At 43.8% G+C, this 25,599-nt stretch overlaps 1 protein-coding gene across 2 annotated transcripts in view; it reads left to right on the top strand.

Moving 5' to 3' along the window:
- Window positions 1-25,599, top strand: part of OXSR1 (oxidative stress responsive kinase 1) — a 101,488-nt gene that overhangs the window by 61,820 nt on the left and 14,069 nt on the right. For both annotated transcript variants that reach the window (XM_082046060.1, XM_082046061.1), the window contains exons 6-11: window positions 11,242-11,351; window positions 15,001-15,102; window positions 17,945-18,078; window positions 20,798-20,846; window positions 23,405-23,470; window positions 23,645-23,767. In XM_082046060.1, the coding sequence (XP_081902186.1) occupies window positions 11,242-11,351; window positions 15,001-15,102; window positions 17,945-18,078; window positions 20,798-20,846; window positions 23,405-23,470; window positions 23,645-23,767 (584 nt within the window). The remainder of the gene's footprint in view (window positions 1-11,241; window positions 11,352-15,000; window positions 15,103-17,944; window positions 18,079-20,797; window positions 20,847-23,404; window positions 23,471-23,644; window positions 23,768-25,599) is intronic.

Genomic DNA, 25,599 nt, shown 5'->3' with positions numbered 1-25,599 from the left:
CCATTCTTTGGAATGGTTGCTATCAGCATGAATAAATCCTTTGACTATTGAGTCCTCAGAATCAATAGATTAGATAAAATTCTTGGCATAAGCTAGTAGATTTTCAAACCAGTGAGTTCACAGGCTTGGAAGCGACTGTGCAGACCTCACTGATTCATCATTGATGCGTCAGGTGGTTCTCAGAAGGATTGTGGTGAACAGCAGATGAATTCATCACCATATATCTGATGGTAAAAGTCACTTGCAACTTTGCCTTAACCCAAGATCTGCTGGTCAAACTGCCCAGGTGGATGTTCCCCATTCCCCTTTAGTTGAACTGAGTGGCAGAGTTTAAGCTGAGTGCCCTAACCCAGCCCAAATAGGGGTGGCCCAAAAGCTTTATAAGTAGATTTGGAAGCAGCTGAGCTGCTGTGCCGAGGGCTGGGAAGAATGTTCGGACAGTTGTTTTAGCTGGTACACGTGTGCCCGGAGTTGTCTGTTGTAGTAACCATTGGCATGAGCTGCATCAGCACAGGTACGTTGAAAATGTCTAGATAAATTATATATCTGTAGAAGTGGGTGGTTTGGGTTTTTTTCGTGCCAATTGGACTCTTCTGATCTCTTCTTTCATATGTGTGAAGTTTGTAGGAGCTTTTCTTCCAGAAATCATTAATAATGATTATTCTGAAAGGCCAGATTTTTGGATGGTGCATTTAGAACCTGTGAGAGTTGGTTTTTATCTTCTTCCCAGTGTGCTGTTTTCCTACCCTTGATTCTTTAATCAACACAGAGGCTCCTCTCCAGCTGTCTTGTTCCTCAGGACGTTTGTCTTTCCGGTCCTTGTTGCCACCTCTAGCTGGAAGGGCAGAGCTCGCATCTGGTCCTGACATCTTAACAAACATTCTTGTAGATGTTTAACATGTTCAGTCCTATATTTAATTGGAAGTAGCCACATCTGTTTGTGATCAGGTCTCTTCATTAGTGCCACGTCCTGCTGATGAGTGCAGCGGTGGGACAAGCCGGTGTGCTGAGGGATATGGACTCCTTTGGTATATTTATTTCTGGATTTGCATCTTGGAATGAGAGGGGGAGGTTTGGCATGAGAGGAAATGGCCCCAAGTTGTGCCCGAGGAGGTTTAGATTGGATATTAGGAAAAATTTCTTCCTGGAAAGTGTTGTCACGCATTGGAACAGGCTGCCCAGGGAAGCGGCGGAGTCTCCATCCCTGGAGGGGTTTAATAGACATGGAGATGAGGCTCTTAGGGACACAATTTAATGACAGCATTGGGTTAACAGTTGGACTCAATGATCTTGAGGGTCTTCCAACCAAAAGGATTCTATGATTCTGTTTTCCCCCAGGAAGCCGAACACGTTGTGATGCACAGTTTTCTGTAGGTAGCTCTTCTCCCTCCGCAGAAGGCAGCAAGGACTTAACACCTGAAATACAGGATTTGTGTTTAAAACCTCAAGTTGCCTTGCTTTCCCTTTTAAGTCCCTACTGCTCTTCATGCCTGCTGTTATATTTGTAATGAAGTGTAAATAATTCATCCCATATGGCAGCTGATGGAAGGCAGGGTGTGTCTTCTAAAGTGCTCAAAGGAACAAACTTCATACAGTAATATCCTTCTGTTTTTTTTCCATATTGGTGCAAAGAGGTGACATTTAGGATTTGTAATTATACAGAGCTTTAGATTTTTTTCTGGGAGAGGCTGCAAATACCTATTGCATTGACGCAATGAAGTTACTTCAACCATTCCTAGCAGAAAGCTGCTTGTGTTTCTCTTCCACGCGGGTGCCATGATTTGGGTATTTTTTTAATTAAGGCTCACTGGTAATAGGTACCTGATCATGTATTTTTTTGTTCTGCCATCCAGAGACCTGGACAGGCTGGAGAGTTGGGCAGGGAAAAATGTAATGAACAAGGCAAGTGTAGAGTCTTGCACCTGGGCAGGAACAACGCCAGGTTCCAGTTTAAGTTTGGGAAAGACCTGTTGGAGAGCAGCGTAGGGGAAAGGGACCTGGGGGTCCTGGGGACAGCAGGGTGACCATGAGCCAGCACTGGGCCCTTGTGGCCAGGAAGGCCAATGGTACCTGGGGTGGATTAGAAGGGGGTGGTCAGTAGGTCAGAGAGGTTCTCCTGCCCCTCTACTCTGCCCTGGGGAGACCACACCTGGAATATTGTGTCCAGTTGTGGCCCCTCAGTTCCAGCAGGACAGGGAACTGCTGGAGAGAGTCCAGCGCAGGGCAACAAAGATGCTGAAGGGAGTGGAGCATCTCCCGTGTGAGGAAAGGCTGAGGGAGCTGGGGCTCTGGAGCTGGAGGAGACTGAGGGGTGACCTCAGTAATGTTTATAAATATATAAAGGGTGAGTGTCAGGAGGATGGAGCCAGGCTCTTCTCAGTGACAACCAATGGTAGGACAAGGGGCAATGGGTGCAAACTGGAACACAAGAGGTTCCACTTAAATTTGAGAAGAAACTTCTTCTCAGTGAGGGTGTCAGAGCCTGGCCCAGGCTGCCCAGGGGGGTTGTGGAGTCTCCTTCTCTGCAGACATTCCAACCCGCCTGGACACCTTCCTGTGTAACCTCATCTGGGTGTTCCTGCTCCATGGGGGGATTGCACTGGATGAGCTTTCCAGGTCCCTTCTAATCCCTGACATTCTGTGATTCTGTGAATAATTTTTAGTTGACAAATAGTTTGAAGGTTGACTAGTCTTATACAGATTTCAGAGGATTTATTTTGTCTTGTTATTTGTCCATATATGCCCCGGACTGAACTGTCTACCAGTGGTTTAGATGTGCAACATTTAAGTCGTGAAATCCGCCTCTTTGCCTGTTCTGTGAAAGCAACATTGCAAAGTTCCCTCTTTCCAAATTCTTTCTTTGAACACGCGAAAGCACCAAGGCTGTAACCTTTCATGGGACAGAACAGAGCAACTCAAACCAAGGGCAGCGAGTTCACCGCGGCGGCAGGAAGCCCTTTGGTTTTTGCAAAGGCAGCTGATGACTTGAAAGAAATAAAAATAAATGAGTGACCCAACGGTAGGGAAGATCCTGACCTGGCCGTAACATGAGATTGTTCGTTTCTGTGGGAATTTCTGACACTTGGGCCTCCTTTCTTCCTGCCCCAGGATGAAATAGCAAAATTCCTCGTGAATTCTTTTGAGGGAAAAAAAAACGCTGGAAGGAAACCAATCCCAAGAAAGTGAGTTTTATTTCAACGAGATCAAAGCACTTGCCTTTGACTATAGTATAAACGCATATTATGAATAATTCTGTTGCGTGCTTCAATTATCAGCTGGGTGACATCAGCATGTTCCCATGAAACAAATGTCTTTAAGTTTCACTGGAAAGTTACACCGTGAGGAAAAAGAGGTTGATCAGCTGTGGAATGAAGCCTGAGGGTCAGAATGAATGGGGCACCTCCCTTGAAGGAGCTGGTTTGGTGTATGTAAAAAATGCAAATAATGTAGCAGGAAAAATGACTTCAGTTCTTTTATAATGACTCCTTTCCCTTTTGCCATCCCTCTATCAAAACTGCCTCGCTTTGAAGGTCCTTTTCAGTGTTTGGCCTTTGCAGCCTCTTGTTCTTGTGTGTTTCCTGCTGCTTGACACATTTCACGCTGCTTGTTTCAGAAGAAATGTAAATCCTAAAGGTAAGGAATGTAAATCTGGAACTGGAAATCCTTTTAAAAACAAAACAACACCAAAAAACCCAAAGCTTCTTTCAGATTTATTTACAAAAATATGCTTGACCCTGTAGTGGAGGAAACCTGAACTATTGCTCCACAACATGTCAGTGAATTTAATTCTAAGACTTGGGCCACTCTCACTGTATAGAATTTATGGCAATAATTTTGCTGCAGGATTGTACAGGTCTAACCAGTGGAAACTTAGTCTCTTTAATTCATTTTGGCTGTGCTGTTCTATCAAGGCTGAACAGAAAATGCAGCTTGAGGGAGGTGAGTCTGATGTTTCTGAGGTTGGTTGTAAATCGGAGTTGGTGGCTGTGACTTGGATGTGAAAACTGCTGGTAGGAGCCTGCGAGCTGCTGTGGGCACAGGAAAAGCTGTGGAGTACAAATCAGAATTAGGAGGAATTTGCTTGAAGTAGGAATTCTAAAAATTCCTCTCCTGGCCTGCAAAGATGCCCCACTTCAAACTGCTCCCCAAATGCTGGGATTCACAGAATCACAGAATGTCAGGGATTGGAAGGGACCTGGAAAGCTCATCCAGTGCAATCCCCCCATGGAGCAGGAACACCCAGATGAGGTTACACAGGAAGGTGTCCAGGCAGGTTGGAATGTCTGCAGAGAAGGAGACTCCACAACCTCCCTGGGCAGCCTGGGCCAGGCTCTGCCACCCTCATTGGGAAGGAGTTTCTTCTCAAATTTAAGTGGAACCTCTTGTATTCCAGTTTGAACCCATTACCCCTTGTCCTACTGTTGGCTGTCACTGAGAAGAGCCTGGCTCCATCCTCGTGACATTCACCCTTTATATATCTGTAAACATTACTGAGGTCACCCCTCAGTCTCCTCTTCTCCAGCTCCAGAGCCCCAGCTCCCTCAGGCTTTCCTCACACGGGAGATGCTCCACTCCCTTCAGCATCTTTGTTGCCCTGCGCTGGACTCTCTCCAGCAGTTCCCTGTCCTGCTGGAACTGAGGGGCCACAGCTGGACACAATATTCCAGGTGTGGTCTCCCCAGGGCAGAGTAGAGGGGCAGGAGAACCTCTCTGACCTACTGACCACCCCCTTCTAACCCACCCCAGGTACCATTGGCTTCCTGGCCACAAGGGCCCAGTGCTGGCTCATGGTCATCCTGCTGTCCCCAGGACCCCCAGGTCCCTTTCCCCTACACTGCTCTCTAATAGGTCATTCCCCAACTTATACTGGAACCTGGAGTTGTTCCTGCCCAGATTCAAGACTCCACACTTTGCCTTGTTATATTTCATTAAATTTTTCCCTGTCCAACTCTCCAGCCTGCCCAGGTCTCTGGATGGCATCACAGCTTCCAATGTCAGCCACTCCTTCCAGCTTGGTGTCATCAGCAAACTTGCTGATAGTACACTCTGTTCCCTCAATTCGGTATTTTTGCTCATGTCTTTTTACTCTATTTTTAACTGTGTCGCTCCTTTTGCTTTCAAAATGTGCATTCACTAAACCAAGGCATAAAATCACCTTTAACAGATCAAGCTAACCAGTGAGACCTAAACCGAGGCTGTTTGCTTCTATCTTAACATCATTTATTTTAGTTTATTTTTTCCCCAAGGGCACTGGTTTGAGCTTGTGGCTTGGCACTGACTTTTTGGAGCCTGTTACAATTCAGAGTGTATCGCTTTCTCAGTTTGGAGTGTTCTCCTGCACATTGAATTAATCTTTCCTCTGGAGAGAGCAGGACTCTTTCCCAGATACCATTGTTGTGGGCCGTGCTGATGGTGGTTGCAATGTAAATTGAGATAGCCGCGTTCTTTTGTGTTCCAGCCTCGCTGTGGCAGTTATTGTGTTTTTTAATTTAATCAGAGCATAAAACCTCTCTGCCCTGACATTTACTGGTTCCCTGGAGTCTCAAAGCCGCATGGGTAAAAACTCTTTATCAACATAAACTGCATCGCCCCTAATATTGCTGCATGAACCCCGAGATGACTTCTCACAGTAAGCAAGGCTTAATATTCTTTGGTTTATTTAACTGTGCCGGCCCTATAAATTATTGTGAAATGAAATGAGTCTTGATAGGCTGGGAAGGGATGGGAGAGGTTGAGGGGGGCTCTCCCGGGGTACATGAGACTTCTTGGTATGAACCATCTCCATCCATAGCACAACATGAGACTGGTCTAAATCTTTTCTTCTTCCCCTGATTGTATCCATTTGGATATGAATAATATCACCCAAGCTGCTGTGATTGAATGTGAAGAAGCAAGGGCCTACCCAAGGCTGAAAGGCACATGTCCCTCCACGTGTGGGGTTTTTTCTGTTGTAAGAACAGTAACATGAATATCTTCAGGTTTTAAAACCGGTCGGCATTGTTACCGCGTGCTGTGAGTGGCGCTCGCCGGGTCCCGGGCTGGTCGCCTTGCCAAGTGCTTGAAGTAGATTTGAGATTTCACAAAGTCGTTCGGGACTTGCTAATTGATACCGGGCAAATTGCCCAACCCCTCTCACTTTATCTATTTATAAAATGGGGATAGTTAAGGCCAGGCGAAAACTTGTGTAACTGAATTTGTGTAACTTTCCACAAATCCATGCCAGCTTGTCACCGGTTCGCTGTGTTCCTGAGTGCTCTTAATTCATTGTACTAAAATAGCACTCTACATAAACATTGAGCTGTGATGCGGGCGCACTCATTCTCCCACTTTCCCATAGGAAACTCTTAACTTGGGGAGATTAAATTGCTTTAAAAAGGGGCAAGACACACATGTATAACAAGGAGAAGAGTGCCGAATGCACGACTGACTCAAGCGGAGTTGTATTGTGGGCATGTCTGAACTTCTTCTCCCTTTAAAAAGATAGGCAAACCCAATTTTCTCTGTGGTTGGTGGAGCGTTTTGGTGCCTCCCTTGCAGCAGCACGATGTGAAGTAACTTGCTCTTTGTGTCGCTTGTACTATCTGCATTTCCTGAAGAGATGTTGCTCTGTTGGGTTGTTGAAACAGCTTGTGAAATTCTCCGAGGGTGGTTGCTGCACACGGCCTGGCCTTTGGCGTCCTGAAGTTACTTTGTGCATCTCTATTAACGTGCTGTTGGGGCTTGGGTTTAGCTGTGATCTTTGTTTACTCAGCAGAGGGATTTCATCCATCTTTTATGTGCATTGACTTTATTGCGGAAAGGCTAAACTTGTGATGCATGTAAAAAGAAAGCTGCTGTTCTACATATTGATTGATTAGAAATATGTGACTGTAGAGATCTAATGGGAGATCCAAATGAGAATTTGGTAGAGCAAATGTGTATTTGTAGCTCCATTACTACTGGGTAGCCATATAGTCTTTCAAGTAAAGAAGTTTTTGATCTTTATTCTTCACTAAAGTTCCTTTTCTCTGGTGTTTCCCACTGCGTTCTCAGCTCAGAATTGCTGTTTAGCACCAGGTTCCTCCTTTTCTTGCCAGACTTTATTCATCTTCAGTGCTCTAAGAGCTGGGAGCTTTGCAGAAATACACCAAGTACAACTACAAATATTTTCCGATGGTGAACATCTGAAGAAGGAAGGTGACCAGTGAGGAATGTATCTAGTGCTGTTTTCTGAAATACTTTTATTTTTGCTCGAGGGGGAATAATATATCAGCTACCCAAGGTTAAAAACAACTTCAAAAGGTCTCATGTCAAGATGGGTTTATTAGAATCATAGAACCATTTTGGTTGGAAGAGATTCTCAAGATCATTGTGTCCAACTGTTAACCCAACAGTGGCACTAAACCATGTCCCTAAGAACCTCATCTGTGCATCATTTAAACCCCTCCAGGGATGGTGACTCCACCACTGCCCTGGGCAGCCTGTTCCAATGCCCAACAACCCTTCCCATGAAGAATTTTTTCCTAATATCCAATCAGAACCCCCCCTGGTGCAACTTGAGGCCATTTCCTCTCATCCTGTCACTTGCTCCTTGGGAGAAGAGACCAACCCCCTCCATGCTCCAAGCTCCTTTCAGGCAGTTCAGAGATCAGAAGGTCTCCCCTCAGCTCCTGTTCTCCAGCTGAACCCCCCAGGTCCCTCAGCCGCTCCCATCACACTTGTGCTCCAGCCCCTTCCCCAGCTCCGTTCCCTTCTCTGAACTTGCTCCAGCACCTTAAGGTCTTGCTTGTCTTGAGGGGCCCAAAACTGACCCCAGGATTTGCGGTTTGGCCTCCCCAGTGCCCAGTCCAGGGGTGTTTTGTGCTCCTGCTCCTCTGAAGTTGGGAACTGCTGCTTTAGACTCTGATCCAAACCCACCAGACTATGTAGGAGGCTCTTTGATGTCAGTGACCTTTGATATGGCCAAGGAGAGATGATTTTCGGTGTCTGACCTCTAGATTTGAATTAAATTATCAAATTATGATACTGTAGAAATTTCTCTTCCTGATATACCCAGATGTGATGGTACCTGATGCGATGTGGTCCTGCCCCAGCGTTCTTGTGTTGGCGAGTTGTTTAGGTCTTTGTTTCTGCAACCCAGAATAGTAAGAGAAGACTTTTCCTTTCAGCTTTTGCGTTTCTTGAGTGGCCAGAGTGGTTTTCAAATTGGGCAACCCTAGCAGCAGGAATTGTTGCCTAACACCGAGCTTTTTCAAACACTTCATTCTGCAACTTCATTGCTGCTGTTGCGTATTTTGTAGGCGATGTGGTTTGCAACACATGATGTTTCTACTGAAAAGGATGAAATTGGCCATGTTTAGTGCAAAACCTGCATCAGCAGGATTATTTCCATTCTGGATTGTTTTTGCTGTGCTACGAGCGTCTGGAGATTTTCTTTTCTAACAAGTCTTTGCTTTATATCACTGAAGCAGGTCCAGCAGATGAATCTTTCCTACATTGCTTTGGAAAAATGATTTAAAAGCAATAATCCTACCACTTGCATCCAGACATCCTGCAGACTTTTATTTGCCAGCAGACTGCTGGAAATCTGCAGGTTTTGGGCTCTTTTAGAATATCTGACAGTCGCTGGATTCCCAGCAGTGGTGGTTAATGGTATGGCAACCCAGAACTGAGCATTTCCAGTTCCTCCCTGGTTCTGGTGATCGATGCGGCGCTTTCCAGCCAATGCGAAGTACAAACTGGTGAAGAGGAGTACAAATGTAAACCCTTGTGAGCTCTCGTACCTCTTGAATTTCATGAGGTTTCCCATTTTTTAGAGTTAATTTGCAATAACCTGGTTTTGTTTTAGCCTTTCTGAGGGTAGTTAACAGTGGTGGGGAGAATGGGATGCGGGTTGTACCCACAGTTCAGAAATAAGAATTGAGCCCTAACTTGTGGTCGGGATCTTATTTTATTGCTTTATAGATATTTCTTGAGAGCAGGCACATTCTCATCTTAATAGTTGGGACTTAAATGAAATTAATAAGATGACATTTGAGAAGATGGTTTCAGAGTCTTCCCTTCCAGCAGAGCAGCTCAGGCTGGTTCCGCCTGTTTTAACCCACTTGAAATGAGGGAAATCGATCAGGAAAACATTGAATAAATCAACTATGTAACAGAATACAGTTTAATTCTGTTTTAAGCTTTCCAACTAGAATTTATAAACTTGTATTTGATGTGAGATGCTGTGTAAAGGACTTGTGTATTTACTGCGGGAATGCGTTTACTTGGTATGGCATTTCCTTTACCCTCCAAATGACTGCATGGAAACTTGAGGTAAGATAATATACACAAGTTCAAATACAGCACATCACAAGAAAATGCTGATGGCACTTGGACAAGTTTCTATTAGTGTCCTCTTATTTAAAAGAACTTCTAATTGCTCTTGTGTTTAGAACAATAGATGATACAAGATGTCCTGTAATGAGCAGTAAAGCGCAAGTAATTTTACCTTGAACTTTTTAGGAAGGTCGTTCTGTTTTCTGAGAAAAGCAGGGATGGTGGAAGATCTCAAAGCAAAATCACTGTTGCAAAAGTGGCTTTCCAGAAAAATACAGATTATAGTGATCCATCTAAACATGCTAAAATGTCAAGGTTAGTGGGGAAAATACGATGCCGCCAGGAACAGGATAGCAAACAGGACAGCGCATCTGGAAGGAGCTGAACCCTAATGAAAAGCCATTTGCTAGTGCTTGTTTTAGCCCTGGGATTTCAATACAACTTTCTTTAGCGTCACCTTTCAGTTATCCATGTCCAGTATTGTAGTGAGCACAGAGTTCCTGTCCTTGGACAACTCTGACCTAAGCGAGCTGGAAGTTCTCACCACAGTGTTCTTGGAGTGATTATTCCAGTGGTATTTCTCAAATATTGAAAGACTGAGGAGGGGCTCATTGTGCTGCTGGTGTGATGCAGAGGAAGCTTGGGGTGTCCCCACATGGGTGCCATTGCTTGGAAATCATACAGGGGGATTTTTGTTACGGTGGATTCCTCAGTTTGGACAACATCCTTAAGTTACTCCATGGCTCCTCTGAGAAGTCTTTTGCTTTTACATTTAACTATGTCAGCTGAGTTTCAAGAATTTCCAAACCAGTTGTGGTCAATAATGTTTTGGTTTTATGTGAAATAGCCCTCGAATGTCAGAGATTTATCTTCCAAGCCTGTCACCAATCTCAAAACCAGAATTTGATGTTTTGATTGTTTGTATGGTCGGATGTGTGGATAAAATGGAATTATGGAGAATGACCCATTGCAGGTCTATAATTCTGCAATACATAAGCAGTGTAGTTTGATGCAAATTGGGAAGAAATAGTTTGATATTCATAGTTTTCCTGTCACCTGATTTATTTTTGTTCTCCAAGGAAAGTCTGCCATATTTTCTTGAACAACTTGGTTGCCCAATCTTTTATGTTCTTCTCAGAACACACCATAACCCATTGCTATCCCGCTGCTGTTCACAGATCCTGTTTTCCATGTCATTCTTAGTTGCATAAACCACCTCTGTTATGTTTGAAAGCGTAGTTTTTATCTAAAGGAATGATTTGCTTGAAGTAATACAATTGCCACCGAGCGCGTGGGCCATCCTTGAGCATCCTTCATCCCGTGGAAGATGTTTTGGGTGGGGGTGACGCTGTGCAGAGCGTGAATCCCTCTCTGTAAAGCTGCTCCTCGGTTTGGTAACACTGCTGTGTGTCGGGAACTGCTCCAAGCTCTGTTAAAGTACTGAGCATCTCAGTGATGGAAGATTACTGAGCAAAGCATATTCTGGTAATAAAACATCCAGAATAAGGGGCTGGTACCTCCAGGATGCAGTTAGGACAGCAAAGTGTTAGGAAGTCACTTTTTATGTGCCTGGCTTTCTTGTGGCAAGTATTAACAGGGCGCTAATTGAAGTTCATTTATGGCTTGTTGTGTGTGTAGATAAAGCTCTGGCTGTCAGCGGCAGGTCTGCTGGGGCTGTAATGTGACCAGTGGGCTGTGATGGAGAGTGGAATTTTCCTCTGTGCTGGCCAGCACTGAGAGCTCTGGTAATTGAATGCTGAACTCCAGACCATTCGTTTACCAGCACTCTTAGGGAACTGTTGATCATTCTTCGTTCATTAGGAAACTCCTCATGCGTAACTGCGTAATAGATGGCTGGGAATACGAGGGGAAAGGCGGGGGGACAAGCATTCAGTTTGCTCAGGATGTGTTCTTAATAAATATCTTTTTTTGTTTTCTTTTCAGACTTTGGTGTCAGTGCATTTCTGGCCACTGGTGGTGACATTACCAGAAATAAAGTCAGGAAAACTTTTGTGGGCACACCTTGCTGGATGGCACCAGAAGTGATGGAGCAGGTGAATTGTTTTTGCTACTGTCCTCTGAGCTGATCTGCACCTGGGATTCCCTGTTATCAGGAATGGCTGTATTGACTTCAGACTAGATAATAATTTGGCATCCTATAACGCTGTTTAAAACCACAGGATTGTCTTTGATTTGCCCATTGTGGTCAGGCTTGTATTGGGGAGTATTCAAGTGTTCAGTAGGTTTTTGCTGTTTTCCTTTTCTCCAGGCTCCTACCAAAGGTGAGAATGAGACAGCTCAGCTGTTGCATAAGGAAGATTAACCTGCCCCTCCTTCTTGCCTAAAAGTGAGGTAGAATATAAACAGTTTCACACATGGTAGATGTGCACATGTACAGCTCAATAGTGTGCTCATCTGCCTTTGCAAATACAAGAATTGAGAATATCGCAACACGTCAGAGTGGGGAGTTGTTACAGTCCCAAAGAGGCATTTTGCAGCAGCTGTCTTTTGCATTGAAGTTCAGTGCTACAAGCATTTTGAAAACTGTCTCTCATCACCTTAAAGTGTTTGACAGAGGCCTGAGCTCAGCGTTTGACATGAGGAAGACATTGTTTCATTAAAATAAACCCACCTTGTTTTTTTGCCTTGCTGTTTTGAAATTTAGGATGATCTTGAGACTGCCTCAAATATAAAATGAAATACAGCAGTGGTAAAACTTGAATGCTTTTCTTTTTCCTATATCTAAAACTTTCTGAGGAACTGAGAATTTTGAAGTAGTTTAAATGTATTATTGATGAAGGGCTTTTTTGCTATTTGGCCTTTTGAGTGGTTCCCATGGTGGCTTGGAGAGGCTGGTGCGCTCCTGCAAACTCCTTGAGTACCAATCTAACACCGTAGGGTGCAAGACACCTTCCCCAAGTCAGGACTAGTCTTTGTGAACTTCTGAACTGCTCCATTGCCATATACTCTGCATCTTTTGATTTAAAAATTAAAAAAAGAGTATTAAGTGTTTCCAAAACTAGAAGAAAAAGGTTCACAGAAATGACAGAATGTCAGGGGTTGGAAGGGACCTCGAAAGTTCATCCAGTGCAATCCCCCCATGGAGCAGGAACACCCAGATGAGGTTACACAGGAAGGTGTCCAGGCGGGTTGGAATGTCTGCACAGAAGGAGACTCCACAACCTCCCTGGGCAGCCTGGGCCAGGCTCTGCCACCCTCACTGAGAAGAAGTTTCTTCTCAATTTAAGTGGAACCTCCTGTGTTCCAGTTTGAACCCATTACCCCTTGTCCCATCATTGGTTGTCACCAAGAAGAGCCTGGCTCCATCCTCCTGACACTCACCCGTTCTATGTCTGTAAACATGAATGAGGTCACCCCTCAGTCTCCTCTTCTCCAAGCTCCAGAGCCCCAGCTCCCTCAGCCTTTCCTCACACGGGAGATGCTCCACTCCCTTCAGCATCTTTGTTGCCCTGCGCTGGACTCTCTCCAGCAGTTCCCTGTCCTGCTGGAACTGAGGGGCCACAACTGGACACAATATTCCAGGTGTGGTCTCCCCAGGGCAGAGCAGAGGGGCAGGAGAACCTCTCTGACCTACTGACCACCCCCTTCTAACCCACCCCAGGTACCATTGGCCTTCCTGGCCACAAGGGCCCAGTGCTGGCTCATGGTCACCCTGCTGTCCACCAGACTCCCAGGTCCCTTTCCCCTACCCTGCTCTCCAACAGGTCATTCCCCAACTTATACTGGAACCTGGGGTTATTCCTACCTAGATGTAAGACTCTACACAAAGGTTGTCCCTTTCCTGTCCCTTGTGTCCTTTCCTGGGGCGCAGGACTCGTTGAGCTGACGAGGACCTAATGATGCTGCTCTAGGCCACAGGACAACAGAAGGAGTGAAAAAAAGGTCTTAAGGAAGGTGCTAAAAGGGGAAATGAATTTTTTAGTGACAGACAGGAGGTTCTTGGTGCAACAGTTGTGTTGCTGAAAGAGATTTTCTAGGGTGTCTGACACTTGCACAAGGGCTGTGTACATCTGACTTGGTGCAAATATGAGGTGAGGCTGGATTTTTGGATGCTGATGTGAAATCCTTCGGCATCCATGTACATCCCTGTGCTGGCTTCCAGCAGGTGTCACTCTGGGCTGCTAAATCCAGCCCAGGAGAAAGTACACAGGGGTTGCTGTAAGTTAGACTTCCATACGCAGATATTATTGACCCAGCTCCATCTGGATTGCTTTCAGCATCGTTAAGTTCCTTTAGCATGTAACTACATTATAGCTTGTCATTGTCTTTTAATGTGTGTTCACTTGATGGATTTATGGCAAAGAAAACCTGATGTGCTACTCTAGAGGGCTCTGAAGTTATACTTTTCATTTGCAAGCAGGATTATATGAGAAAATTAGAAAAAAATCCACTAAACAGTTAAAACCCCAGTGGGGAATGGGAAACTGGACAGTGTATAGATGTGCTACAAGATTAACTGAAATATAAAGCTAAAGAATGTCCCAAAGTTATTATCAAAACCTAAAAATTGGGAGAAGGGGGGGCAGAACCCAAACCCTTACACCATATTTTTCCTGCGCTGCATTGTTTTAAATTATATCTGGGCTTTAGGTAAATGACTCAAAATGTGTTCTTAGTCGTGGTGTCCATAAACCGCGGTGCTTCGAGAAGCTTCTTAGACCATTAAGGCTCATGAAAACCTGCAGAGCTGATGAAATTAGTGCAAGATATAAACTGCTGTTGCTATCATAAAATTCAGTTCAACTCTAGTACTATACAATAAATAGTGCAAGAAGGTTTTTTGTTTGTTTGCCAAGATACAAGATCACCTTAAAGGTAGTCTGGGAAACGTTTTTGGCTTCCTCACAATGAGTATCTTTCTGAAGCTCGCTAGGTTAGCTGAACACAATAGCCCTATTAGCTTTGCTCTGATTCAATATTCATTTTTCCATAGTCTAGCGAGAAGAAATACAAACCATTCCTTTGATTTTTGTAGCTGCTGTTGAAATTAGTACATAATGTCTCTCCCCTGCAGCAGAGAAAGCAAGTGCCAAAATATTACCTAATGATAGTGAGGAAGTAACCGCTTTGGCGTATGAAATATTTTTTCCTGTGCATGAAAGGAAGCAAACGCTATAAATTTTCCTCAACAAGCCTGTGTTTAATGTCAAGCGCAGAAGCTACTATTAATTAGTGGATGGAAATATTAATCTGAAGACAGGAACCAGGGGCTTTTTACTGAGCTGGTGGGGACCAGAGTTTCAGGATTGAGCATGTTTGCAGTCAGATTGATTAAGCGGTTGAGTAAAAGTGTAGTGAGGCATATGTCCCGAGGGTATAACCGTCCGTCTATTGAATAGGAGAGTTTCATTAGGACGTTTAATGACTCGCTGTGATGTTGTGTAGAAGTCGGAGCCTGGGTTAACCCACTGCCCCTTTGTTTCACACATGGAGAGGTTTATGGCAAAACAGTCACTGTTGTACAGTCCGCAACCATCATTTTCGTCAGATTATGATTTCTAAAACACCTCTTTGAAGGTATGAGGAACTGGGTGAAGTGTCCTGTCCATCTCTTTAACACTGTAGTGCTGGTCTTTCTGAATTTGAGAGGGAAGGGAGAAAGGACGTGTAATACGCTAAAAAAAAGGGATTGTAGCATAGGCTACCAGGGGGCACACGCTAAAATCCTCTCATGTTTTTCAGGTCAGAGGATACGATTTCAAGGCAGACATCTGGAGCTTTGGGATCACCGCTATCGAACTGGCCACAGGGGCAGCTCCTTACCATAAATACCCGCCGATGAAGGTGAGCAGCTCTCCTGATACTTGTGCAAGATAAAGGATCAGTGTGTTCTGTGGGTGTTTCCAAGAACACGGCCAGCGTGCTTCCTTGGAGAGTTTGTCCTTTTCACTTGTACTTGTGGATCACAATGTTCTTGGAGTTGTCTGAAGTCACCTTTTAGAACTATGTCACTTAATAATCAGTATTGTGTGAAATGGTGCAGTTCTTACTTAGATGCCGAGTCTCGCCAGGGCCACCAGTTTTGAGGGGAGTGCCGTGTTGTTATCCTGGAATGTCTGAAGGCAGCAGATGTTTTTAGTGCTATAAATAGTGATTCAGAACCTGTTATCTGGCGTCCAGTGATGCTCAGATGGCAAACCATTCCTTTACCTGCACTGATAATCCTTCTTGATACCTCTCCTGTTACCAGTTATCCAAAAGAATGTCTTACTTTGTTTAATGCCAACATAGTGCTGTCAATCACTGAAGCAGTAGAAAGTACCACATCGATGTGAAATGGTGTGGTGTCAGCAACATTAACATTTCAATGAAATTGAGGTGGAGAAATTGTTCTTGTTTTAACACTGATGCTTCAAAAATCTTTTTAAAGTATCTTGAACCTTAGAACACCTTATAGTTTGGCCAACTTTCCTTATTTCCTGACTCTTGAACTAGGAGCTACTTCCAACATGCTGCTCTATCAGAGAGTCTGTGTCCTAAAGTTGGAGTCAACCCCATCAGTTGAGGTCTGAAGCGTCTAGTCCTACAGAGCTTTGGGATCTTCCTCCTTAGCCCCTTTGAGATCTGATGGGACATTGTCCCAGTCAGAAAATTTTCAGTCCCTTCTGCACTTCCCATCCTCTTCTATTCCCAGGATGCTCCCTTAGATCAAACAGGAGGGGATGGAGAACCCGTTCTAACCTTTATGGTTAGACTAGTTCCCTGGGGTATGAGACCTATGGGTGCCAAGTCCCTCAGTTTTGGGCATATCATGGAGCAAGTTTTCCTTTTCTGAGTCTTTTACCTGCCGGAGTGCTGGGTGAGGTGGGTGTCACCTCTTCAGGACTGGGCTGTGTCCTCTCTCACCCTGCAATTACAACAGCGTATGGGAATCACAGAATCACTTCAGTTGGAAGAGATCCTCAGGGTCATTGAGTCCAACCATAACCTAACTCCAGCACTAAACCGTGTCCCTCAGAACCTCATCTCTGCATCTTTTAAACCCCTCCAGGGATGGTGACTCCACCACTGCCCTGGGCAGCCTGTTCCAATGCCCGACAACCCTTTCTATGAAGATTTTTCTTCCTAATATCCAATCTAAATGTCCACAACTTGAGGCTGTTTCCTCTCATCCTGTCACTTGCTCATTACAACAGGCACATCCGTGTATCACTTTAAATACCAGGATTTTGCACTGGTTTAACTCTCGTAGAACAGAATTAATTTTAAGATCTGTCACCTCTGTGCAGGGACTGTTGAATAGCTGGTTTAGAAATGCCACTAAAGTTGGTATAATACTATATCAGTGGCTGTGGCAGAGCAGCGAGGAGTTCAGGGAAATGTGCAGCCGATTTAATTGTTGCTGTTTTCACTGAGGTTTCGTTCTGCGCTGTGATTATCTGGTAGCATTTTGCAGTAGCTCCTGCAAGCAGTACTTCCATTCATTGTGTTTGGAATGCATGTGCTTTGGCTTTGAATACAATGATACCCTATTTAGTATCGCGTGTTTTCATATAGTAGATCAAATTATGAGTTTTCGATTCTCTTAGGTATGTGTTCCCATTGTGCAGCCTGCAAGAGGACTCCTGTGTTTTATTTATTGAATGTATTTGCATTTCCCTGCAGATTAATTTTGTTAGGCAGCAAAATGCCCCATGCATTAAGTGACCCTCCGAGGAGAAAGGGAAAAAAGCAGGGAATTCTGTCAGGGACTGTATAATTTTAGGTAGATTGATGGGCTCTTGCTGCCCTAAGCAATCTAGCTCTTGAAAGCTATTTAAATGCGCCGTGTGCCGCTTCCTTTTCTAAAAATAGATCTTCGTCTGTATGTAGGTGACAAGTGAAAATGGAAATGAGTAATTTTCTTCCTTCAGAATATCTGAGTGATGTGAAGGAAATCATCAGTTTGGCTTGATGGGTGCTTGTATGAGAAATGTCTTCACCCGCTGTCACATTGGCACATGGAAGCGAACCCTGGTATTTTTTTTATGTTGCCCTTCTGCCTTTACATTAATTTGATTTCTAGGTAAGAAATACCTGCAGGGAGATCTAAACAGAGCCTTTGAATCAAAGCCTTGCACAACTGCTTGTCTCTGGAAGGCTGGGAGAAGTTCTGTTCCATTTACACCTTTAATCACACCAGACAGACTTGAAAGCAAATCCCAGCCTCGTGTTTGGCCCCAGGATTGCACCGCGGGCCGGGAGGCGTGATGGAAAACAGGAGCATACATGGTTGGGTGTAAATTTACCTGGCTTCCCATGGGAAGGAGGTGGACGTAACTTGAGGTCCTGTGTGAGTCTTAAACCTCTCAGCTGACAGTCAGAATTTGCAGAGGTGTAGAAGTTTTAAAGATGATTTTCTACGAAATTAGTGAGTGTGGGAAGCAGAAGGAAGAGGAGAGACGCTGTAACTGTCTTGAGGAGGTGGTCGGTGAGTTTTTGCTGTCTGGTGAACGTGAGGAGATGGTCAAAGCTGTAAGAAACTTCACTCTAAGCTCAGGCAACCCTCAGAGAACCGTTGTGATGAAACAGTCTTTGTTGACTCAGATACTTCATGAAAATGCTTGTCTAAAATACAGCATTCCCAAGATTGGTCTCTAACAAAGACCAAGAAAAATCTCATTGCCGATAGACGTAATTCTTTCAGGTTTTAATGCTGACGCTACAGAATGATCCTCCATCTTTGGAAACCGGTGTGCAAGATAAGGAGATGCTGAAGAAGTATGGGAAGTCATTTAGGAAGATGATTTCATCGTGCCTACAAAAAGACCCTGAGAAAAGGTAAGAACACCAAAATAAATTAAAAATCAATTAAAACCAAACAACAACAGGAAAACCTAAAACAAACCCACAAAGCTCATTGTATTCCATGTGTTTTCAAGCTGGTAGGCTCTCTGCCCTTCCAGCCTCTCAGTCACAATGAACACAGCAATCTCGCTGTGTGGCAGCAAGTTCTCTTGGCTGTCCTTATTTTTAAGGATAAATGGCATTGTGCCTGGCCATTTGGGTTAATGAGGGTGCATCCCAGTCCCCCCCCTTGCCACCTCCAGCAGGTGACTGCAGTTCATGTTTTGTTCCCTGACAAAACCGCTCTGTGTTTATAAATCAGAAAAGCACACGTTGGGCAATATGTGTTTATTTGTGAAGCTTCATAAATAAGCATTTAAAATATGCCAGAGCAAAGAAGGCTTTCAGTGTAGTTTTGACGTGCTTAATTATAAGCAATATTTGGTTTGGGAGGGGAAATAAGGAAAAACACTGGCAAATTCTACCAGCGTGTTTTCATCAATACAGATTGCTTAAGTGACCTGACAACACTTTTAGTCTTCCTTGTAATAGTAACTTGACTACTCAGTGGTATTAGAAATACCACTGAGGGGGTGGTGTGTATGTTGAGGTTCTCAGGATATCATTATATTATATTATGGAATCGTTCAAAGCTGCGTGAGGGTCTGGCTGTCTGCGGCAGCTTAAAACCCAGAGCCTGTCACGCAGGAGAGCTCCGAAGTGTTTCTGTGAAGGGCAGTCGTTGCATTTGTCAGATTTAGTGAAGCTCTTTGAAGGAGTGTTCATCTTGCATTAAAAAGTGTTCCTTTAAATGCGAAGGTAAAGAAACAAGCATTCCCACAGGTCATTTTTTATACCTCTTAGTTTTCTTTTTTTCTCCTCAATAAGCAAACTTATTACAGAATCATAGACTGGTTGGGGTTTGAAGGGACCTCTGGAGATCATCCAGTCCAACCCACCTGCTAAAGCAGGGTCACCAGAGCAGATCACACAGGAAGGTGTCCAGGTGGGTTTGAATGTCTCCAGAGAAGGAGACTCCACAGCCTCTCTGGGCAGCCTGGTCCAGGCTCTGGCACTGCAAAGGAAAGAAGTTTCTCCTCATGTTCAGATGGAACCTCCTGTGTTTCAGTCTGTGCCTGTTGCCCCTCATCCTGTCATTGGGTACCACTGAACAGAGTCTGGTCCATCCTCCTGACACGCACTCTTGAGATATTTATAAACATTGATGAGATCCACTCTCAGCTTCTCTTCTCCAGCTGAACAGCCCCAGCTCTCTGTCTCTCCTCGTAAGAGAGAAGCTCCAGACCTTTCATCATCTTTGTAGCCTCCACTGGACTCTCTCCAGTAATTCCTTGTCCTTCTTAAACTGGGGACCCCAGAACTGGCCGCAGAACTCCAGATGTGGCCTCACCAAGGCAGAGCAGAGGGGGAGGAACAACCTCCCTCAACCTGCTGGTCACACTCTACTTAATGCACCCCAGGTACCATTGGCCTTCTGGGCCACAAGGGCACATTGTTGACTCATGGTCAGCCTTCCAATTCTGGAAAGGAAAGAGTCCCTTCATAAAATAATAATAATGAAGACATTTTTCAGTTCCCTTTTGTGATTAATCCAGGAAGAAACGCTTCTCAGGTGTCAGGAGATGGGATCTCTTCTAACGAGCTTTACACTTCAGATGCTTGATGAAACCAGCAGAGTGCTTGATAAATGCTGATAGCAGGGTTGTTGTTGTGTGTTGTTGTTTTTTCCCAGCACGATGTCTTTTTTCCTTTCTCCCTTATCCCTGCAGGTTAGAGTGTGTGTGCTGATCAGAATTAAACGTAATCACTTTGAATCATTCTCCTCTCAACCACCACCAACAGCCACCATCATCATCATCCTGCTGCGGGAGCCTGGCTCCTAATGAACAACTTACACAATCCGATGTATTTATGCATATTATATGGATCCTCAAAGAGGAGAATTCAGTGCAATTGCTTTTTAATTATTTATGGGGCTCCCTTGCTATAAGTTGGATATTTTTTTTTGTGTGTAGTAGCATAATCTGAGATGAAATAAACCCCGTGATAAATGGCCTTTGCACGTTGTTAATTAAACTCTGTTACTATTTAAGTGGAGTTTGCAGTGTGGGAAATGCTGTCAGCTGGTAGTTTCTCATGTACATCTGAGTCTTCAAAGCTCCTTCTAAACCGACAAAATATCTTCTACTTTTTAGTATTTATCCTAAAGCCTGACTTAAAGGGGAAAATAGCTTGTACTTGTTCCTTCTCTGTTAGACAAAGATTGATCGTTCCATCTGTGTTTAATGGGATTAATTACACATAGATAATGAAGTGTCTGTGAAATAGCTGTGTTTCTTGCACATGGAGAGTGCTGCGCTCCTGTAGGTGATGAGCCTTTGTTTCAATGTTGAGCAAATTGTTTCCACAATCCTATCAGACTGAGTCCAAGGCTCAAGTTCAACGTCAAAATGGGGGCAATGCCCCCCTCTTCCCCCACCCAGATTATTCACTACTTTTGATCAGAATATACAGAGTGTTTAAAAACTGCTGGTGTAAAAATTACTTGGAATACCTTGATTTTTAGGGGAATTGTGCAGGAGAAACCGATACCCTTATGAGATGCAGTGTTGCAACAACCTGCAAGACACTGTTGTGGTGAAAGGGAGTGTTTATAATTGTGTTTTTGTTCTAAATCTGTTTTTATTGACAGACCGACAGCAGCAGAACTCTTAAGACACAAATTTTTCACGAAAGCAAAGGTAAGAAAACCCTTCCTAAATGGATCTGTGGAGAGAGGGAGCTTGTCAGAAGGATAATGGGTTTGGTGACAGCTTTACTGGCGTGAGCGTGGGCTGTTTTGCTTAGGCCTGGCCTAACTGAGCGGGCTGAATGGGTCATTGTGAACGAACAGAGTTAAAACCTCTCTTCTGGACCTCCTCCTGTGTGCTGCTATTAAGAGAAATTCTCTAGCAATTCTTGAGCATTTAAATGTCTTTCAGTGGCTTTTGGGGCTTTTTCTGCTCTTGTAACGGTGCCGTTCTGGCTGCGTGTCTGACTGTAAAGGTCTCTGTGGCAGTAAATGTAACTTATATTTTAGTAAACTCTATAATCAGTCTGTATGCGAAGCAGTGAATGAAGCCCACTGTGCAGAGGGCTGCCTAAAACTGTTTCACCTTGTGTCGCCTTATGGAAAATGAAGATCTTGTGATACAAAATAGGAAGAAACTCCCATTTCTAGTGGAACTCCAGTGAAACTCCCATTTCACTGGAAGTGAACTGCCAGTGAGCATTTATGTAATTACTGCCTGGAGATTAACACATATACAACATGCCAGGTCTTGTCAGGGGGAGATAGACAGAAATAATGCAGGGGATAAATTTTATTTTCATGGGAATGAGGAAATGTTTCTGCTTGCTTATTTTTTTTTCTGTGGCATGTGTTTGATCGAAATACATGGGTTTTATAACAGAACACAGATTAAACTGTCAAAAAGATATCTGATACCTGGGATAGCACAGCAGCATCACCAATTAATCAAAGGAGTTTTCAGCTCCCAGATTAAGAAGCTTAAATGTAATTGGCCACATCTGGGTATCTGTACGGAGCTGGATGTCCTACTAAAGTTGACAGATCTAACAGGTGCCACCAAGGAATTCTAGAGAGTGATCCAGTTTATGAAATGCAGGACTTTGCTTTAGGGCAAGTTTAATTGATGTGTGGGTGCTTGACAGTATTAACTGGGTTTTCATTGTCCGTAATGGGATTTTAGGCAACTGAATAGTCCTCATCTGTCCACCAGTGTGGCCACTTGGTGTCCAAAGTGACAAGATGGTTTACACATTGCTGACCTTTCTCCGTTTGGTTATACGAGTTTCTGGTTCATGTTGTACTTCATTGTGTGTAAAATCTCCTTCATGCTTTCATTAAGCTGCCACAGAGTAACATATTAGCATATGTGGTGATAGAAAGTTAACATTATTGTAAATGAGGCAATACCTAACCCGGCACCCAAAGTGAAAATGTGTGTCGCTTAACGCTCAGTGTTAAATTACTTCTATACATCAGCCAAACTGACAGCTGTAACTTGAGGACAGAAGAATCCAATTTCTGTACGTCTATACTGACCTGTATATAAAAAATACAGCCTATGCTCTGCAACTGTATGTGTTGATAATGCCAAGAGCCACTCATCAGGAGACAACAGCGTTTGTCTTGAGGTTTTCCATCCTACCTGCAGGAAACCATCACGGGGGAGTTCTGGAAGCACTTAAAGGGTAGAGATGATGGGAATATCCAGCGTTTTGGTGGGAAATACCCAGTGCCAGGGTGGTTGCTTGGGCTGCATCCCCCACAGCCAGCGGTTGGGCTCCGTACTCAAGTGGTTGGAAAGTTGTACACCCAGCAGCCAACATGTTAACCAGTCCAGAATAGCTTGCTGAAGAGGGAATTTAATACAGTAGAGCATCGCAGCTGTTTCCCAATATTTAATCTGTTGTGATCACCACAAGGGGTGATGGTTTTAAACTAAAGGAGGGAGATTCAGGCCAGACATGAGGAAGAAGTTTTGGACGCTGAGGGTGGTGAGAGCCTGGCCCAGGTTGGCCAGAGAGGTGGTGGATGAACCATCCCTGGAGACATCCCAGGCCAGGCTGGACGGGGCTCTGAGCAACCTGAGCTGGTGAAGATGTCCCTGCTCATGGCAGGGGTGGCACTGGATGACCCTTAAAGTTCCCTTCAACCCAAACTATTCTATGATTCTGTGATTCATTTGCTTCTTCTCTAAACATCATGTGCTGTACATTTTTTCAGCCACTTCTATTGCCCTAATTCCTGGGTCTGATTACTCCAGTATGTAGATGCTCCTACACCCAGACCTGCCTGACATCTGAGATTTGCCTTTTGCCAGTCGGACTGGCATAAATTTAGAGGCAAGATAAAGCAAAGTTGCTGGATCCAGGTGGTGTAGGATCTGGGAATGGAAGAATGCCAAATATCGCAGCATCTGATATCCTGCTGAGACGTAAGAAGTATAAAAGCATGTTCCCCAGTAAATCAGACAGAATACTATACAACTCCTCAGTTGTTAATTCCGCATCACTTTACACAGGGCAAGTGCGACCGCTCGTTTAAAAAGGTATTTAGGATGAAACATCATGTACTGTAGTCAAAAGGAAGAAAGTGGTTTAATATCTTTGGTGCATGGGGATGAAACATGCAATATGCTTGCTGCTAGAAATAACTTAGTAGGTTCTTTATTGGAAGGAATGAAAGGGCATTTTCAGCAATGCAAATGTTTGGTATTTTTTTCTTTTGCAGAATAAAGAATTTTTGCAAGAGAAGATGTTGCAAAGAGCACCAACGATGTCTGAAAGATCCAGAAAGGTACTGAAAACCTCCTGTGCTCTTGCTGTTACAGTCATGCTAGTTAAATAAACACTAAATCAAGTCTTTAAATGCCCTGGCAGACATTGCAAGCTGAAGATGCTCTTGTGCTGCTGCTTCTAAAAGAGATCCACTGTAGAAGATGTCTTTGTGCTGTGTCTTTGTGCTGAGCAGGTCCGGAGAGTCCCCGGTTCCAGCGGACGTCTTCACAAGACTGAAGATGGAGGTTGGGAATGGAGTGACGATGAGCTAGATGAAGAAAGTGAGGAAGGCAGAGCAGCAATTTCACAGCTCAGGGTGGGTCCTCAAACTCCGATAGCTCTACTGTCTCTGTTTACTTTTCCAACTGTGGTATGTTTTAATATCCTTGGGAAGCATCTGGCCTTTTGAAAGTATGACATATATTAAATTATATTCCCTTCCCTTGAGTTTGCAGCCGAACAGACTAGAAGGTGTATCGATCTCTGGTTGAAGAGATTGTATTGATCTCTTCTCTGTCATCAGCTGGTCTCGTTCAGGGATGCTGAGCATCATTTAGAACACTAATTCAGATTTTTTGCTCCCAGCTCAGCACACTCATTCACTTGAGCTGGGATGTTCCCTTTGTTTTTAAGGGTGCTGACTGTTTGAGATGCTTTCTTCTGGAAGCATCAGGAGAGGCTTTGTCCTGCTGCCCTCTCCAGGATGGAGCTGAAATCCATAGGGCCTGTGCTTATGACTGATCTATGAAATGCACAGGGCCTGGTTCTGTCACACCAGTTACACTGAAATCCATTAGTTCTGGTAGAAAATGTCCATGAAGTTCAGCATTCAGATATCCTCCAAAAAACACCACCTCTCCCAACACATGCACAAAAACTCAAAACACAGAGGAGTAGTGAATAGTCATCAACTGAAAGATTACATTAAATCTCCAGACTGTATTTCTCCGGTGTGGGGTTTGGCTGGAATGGCTTAGCTGTTCCTTTTTCACTACAGCAGGTGCCCTGAAGTGGACTGTGCATTTTAACCATTCTGTAATTGAATTAGTGAGACAGTGAAGGATTTTTAGAGGAAGCTTTTCAATATGAAAGGGAAAAAAAACCCAAAACAGTATTGGTTTGAGGCATTTATCCCTTTGCAGCTTTTCTTATTTCTCCTTCATTGCTTTTCCTTCTACTGATGCTCTGTATAGATGCTTTAATATTAAAAACAAGACTTTGCATCTTTTTGACATCCTTTGAATACGTGACTTTTTAAAGGCCTCTATTGATGTAGTCATTTCGTACTTTGTGGCAACAACTATTGTGACTTTCTGAAGTTACTATATCCAGCTTCGTGTTACGTGGTTGAGGAGGATCTGCTGGTACCAGGTGGATACTACTGAAATTCTTGACCCTTTATAAGCTGAAATCTTCTGAATTCCTTCTGTAGGTTAAAATATAATCAAACACAGGCTGTAAATTCCATGTAACTATAATCCTTCTGCCATTTTAACTAAGTTGTAAGATAGAATAACCTACACTAACTATGTGTCAGCTTTTATTCCTGCCTATGGCAGAGGGCTTGGATGAGATGGACCTTTAGTAGTCATTTCCAAGCCAAACCATTCTGTGATTCCAGTTCTACCTGTGTTTTCTTGCTGTGTACCTTAAAAGAAGGGCTTGCAGATTGACTTAATTTGTTAAAATGCTTCAGTATTATCCATCATAAAAGTTTCCACCTAAATATTCTGCCTTTCTCCACTTTATAGAAAAAAATGGGGTGAATTTAGTATGTACAAACATATATTTTACAAGTGTCTTGCTAGGACTGCACCTGAAAGCAGACAAATATGTATCACAAACAGCCAGAAATATCTGCCTGGTTCATTGAATAAGCCGACTCGCTGGCCTCGTGTCACCTTTTGGATATAAAGACTTACTAAACTTCTTTGCTCTTGGTATTTAAACCCCTGAATTTAGATTAGAGCAATTGTGCTATGTGGGCTTTAAATCATTCACCTTCTGTTACTCGTTAAATCCATGCGGTGGCACATGCTGGGTCACATTTCACTGGTTCCTCACATCGTCTCTGATTACACAAGCAATAGTAAGTTAGAACAAATAGATTTCAGCACATCCCCAAAGTCATCCTCTTTGTGCCTTAAT

The sequence above is a fragment of the Streptopelia decaocto genome (genome assembly GCF_964273445.1).
Source record: "Streptopelia decaocto genome assembly, chromosome: 2".
In the NCBI taxonomy this organism is placed as follows: Eukaryota; Metazoa; Chordata; class Aves; order Columbiformes; family Columbidae; genus Streptopelia; species Streptopelia decaocto.
Note: the sequence above shows the minus strand (reverse complement) of the source record. Positions and strands in the feature narration are given on the sequence as shown.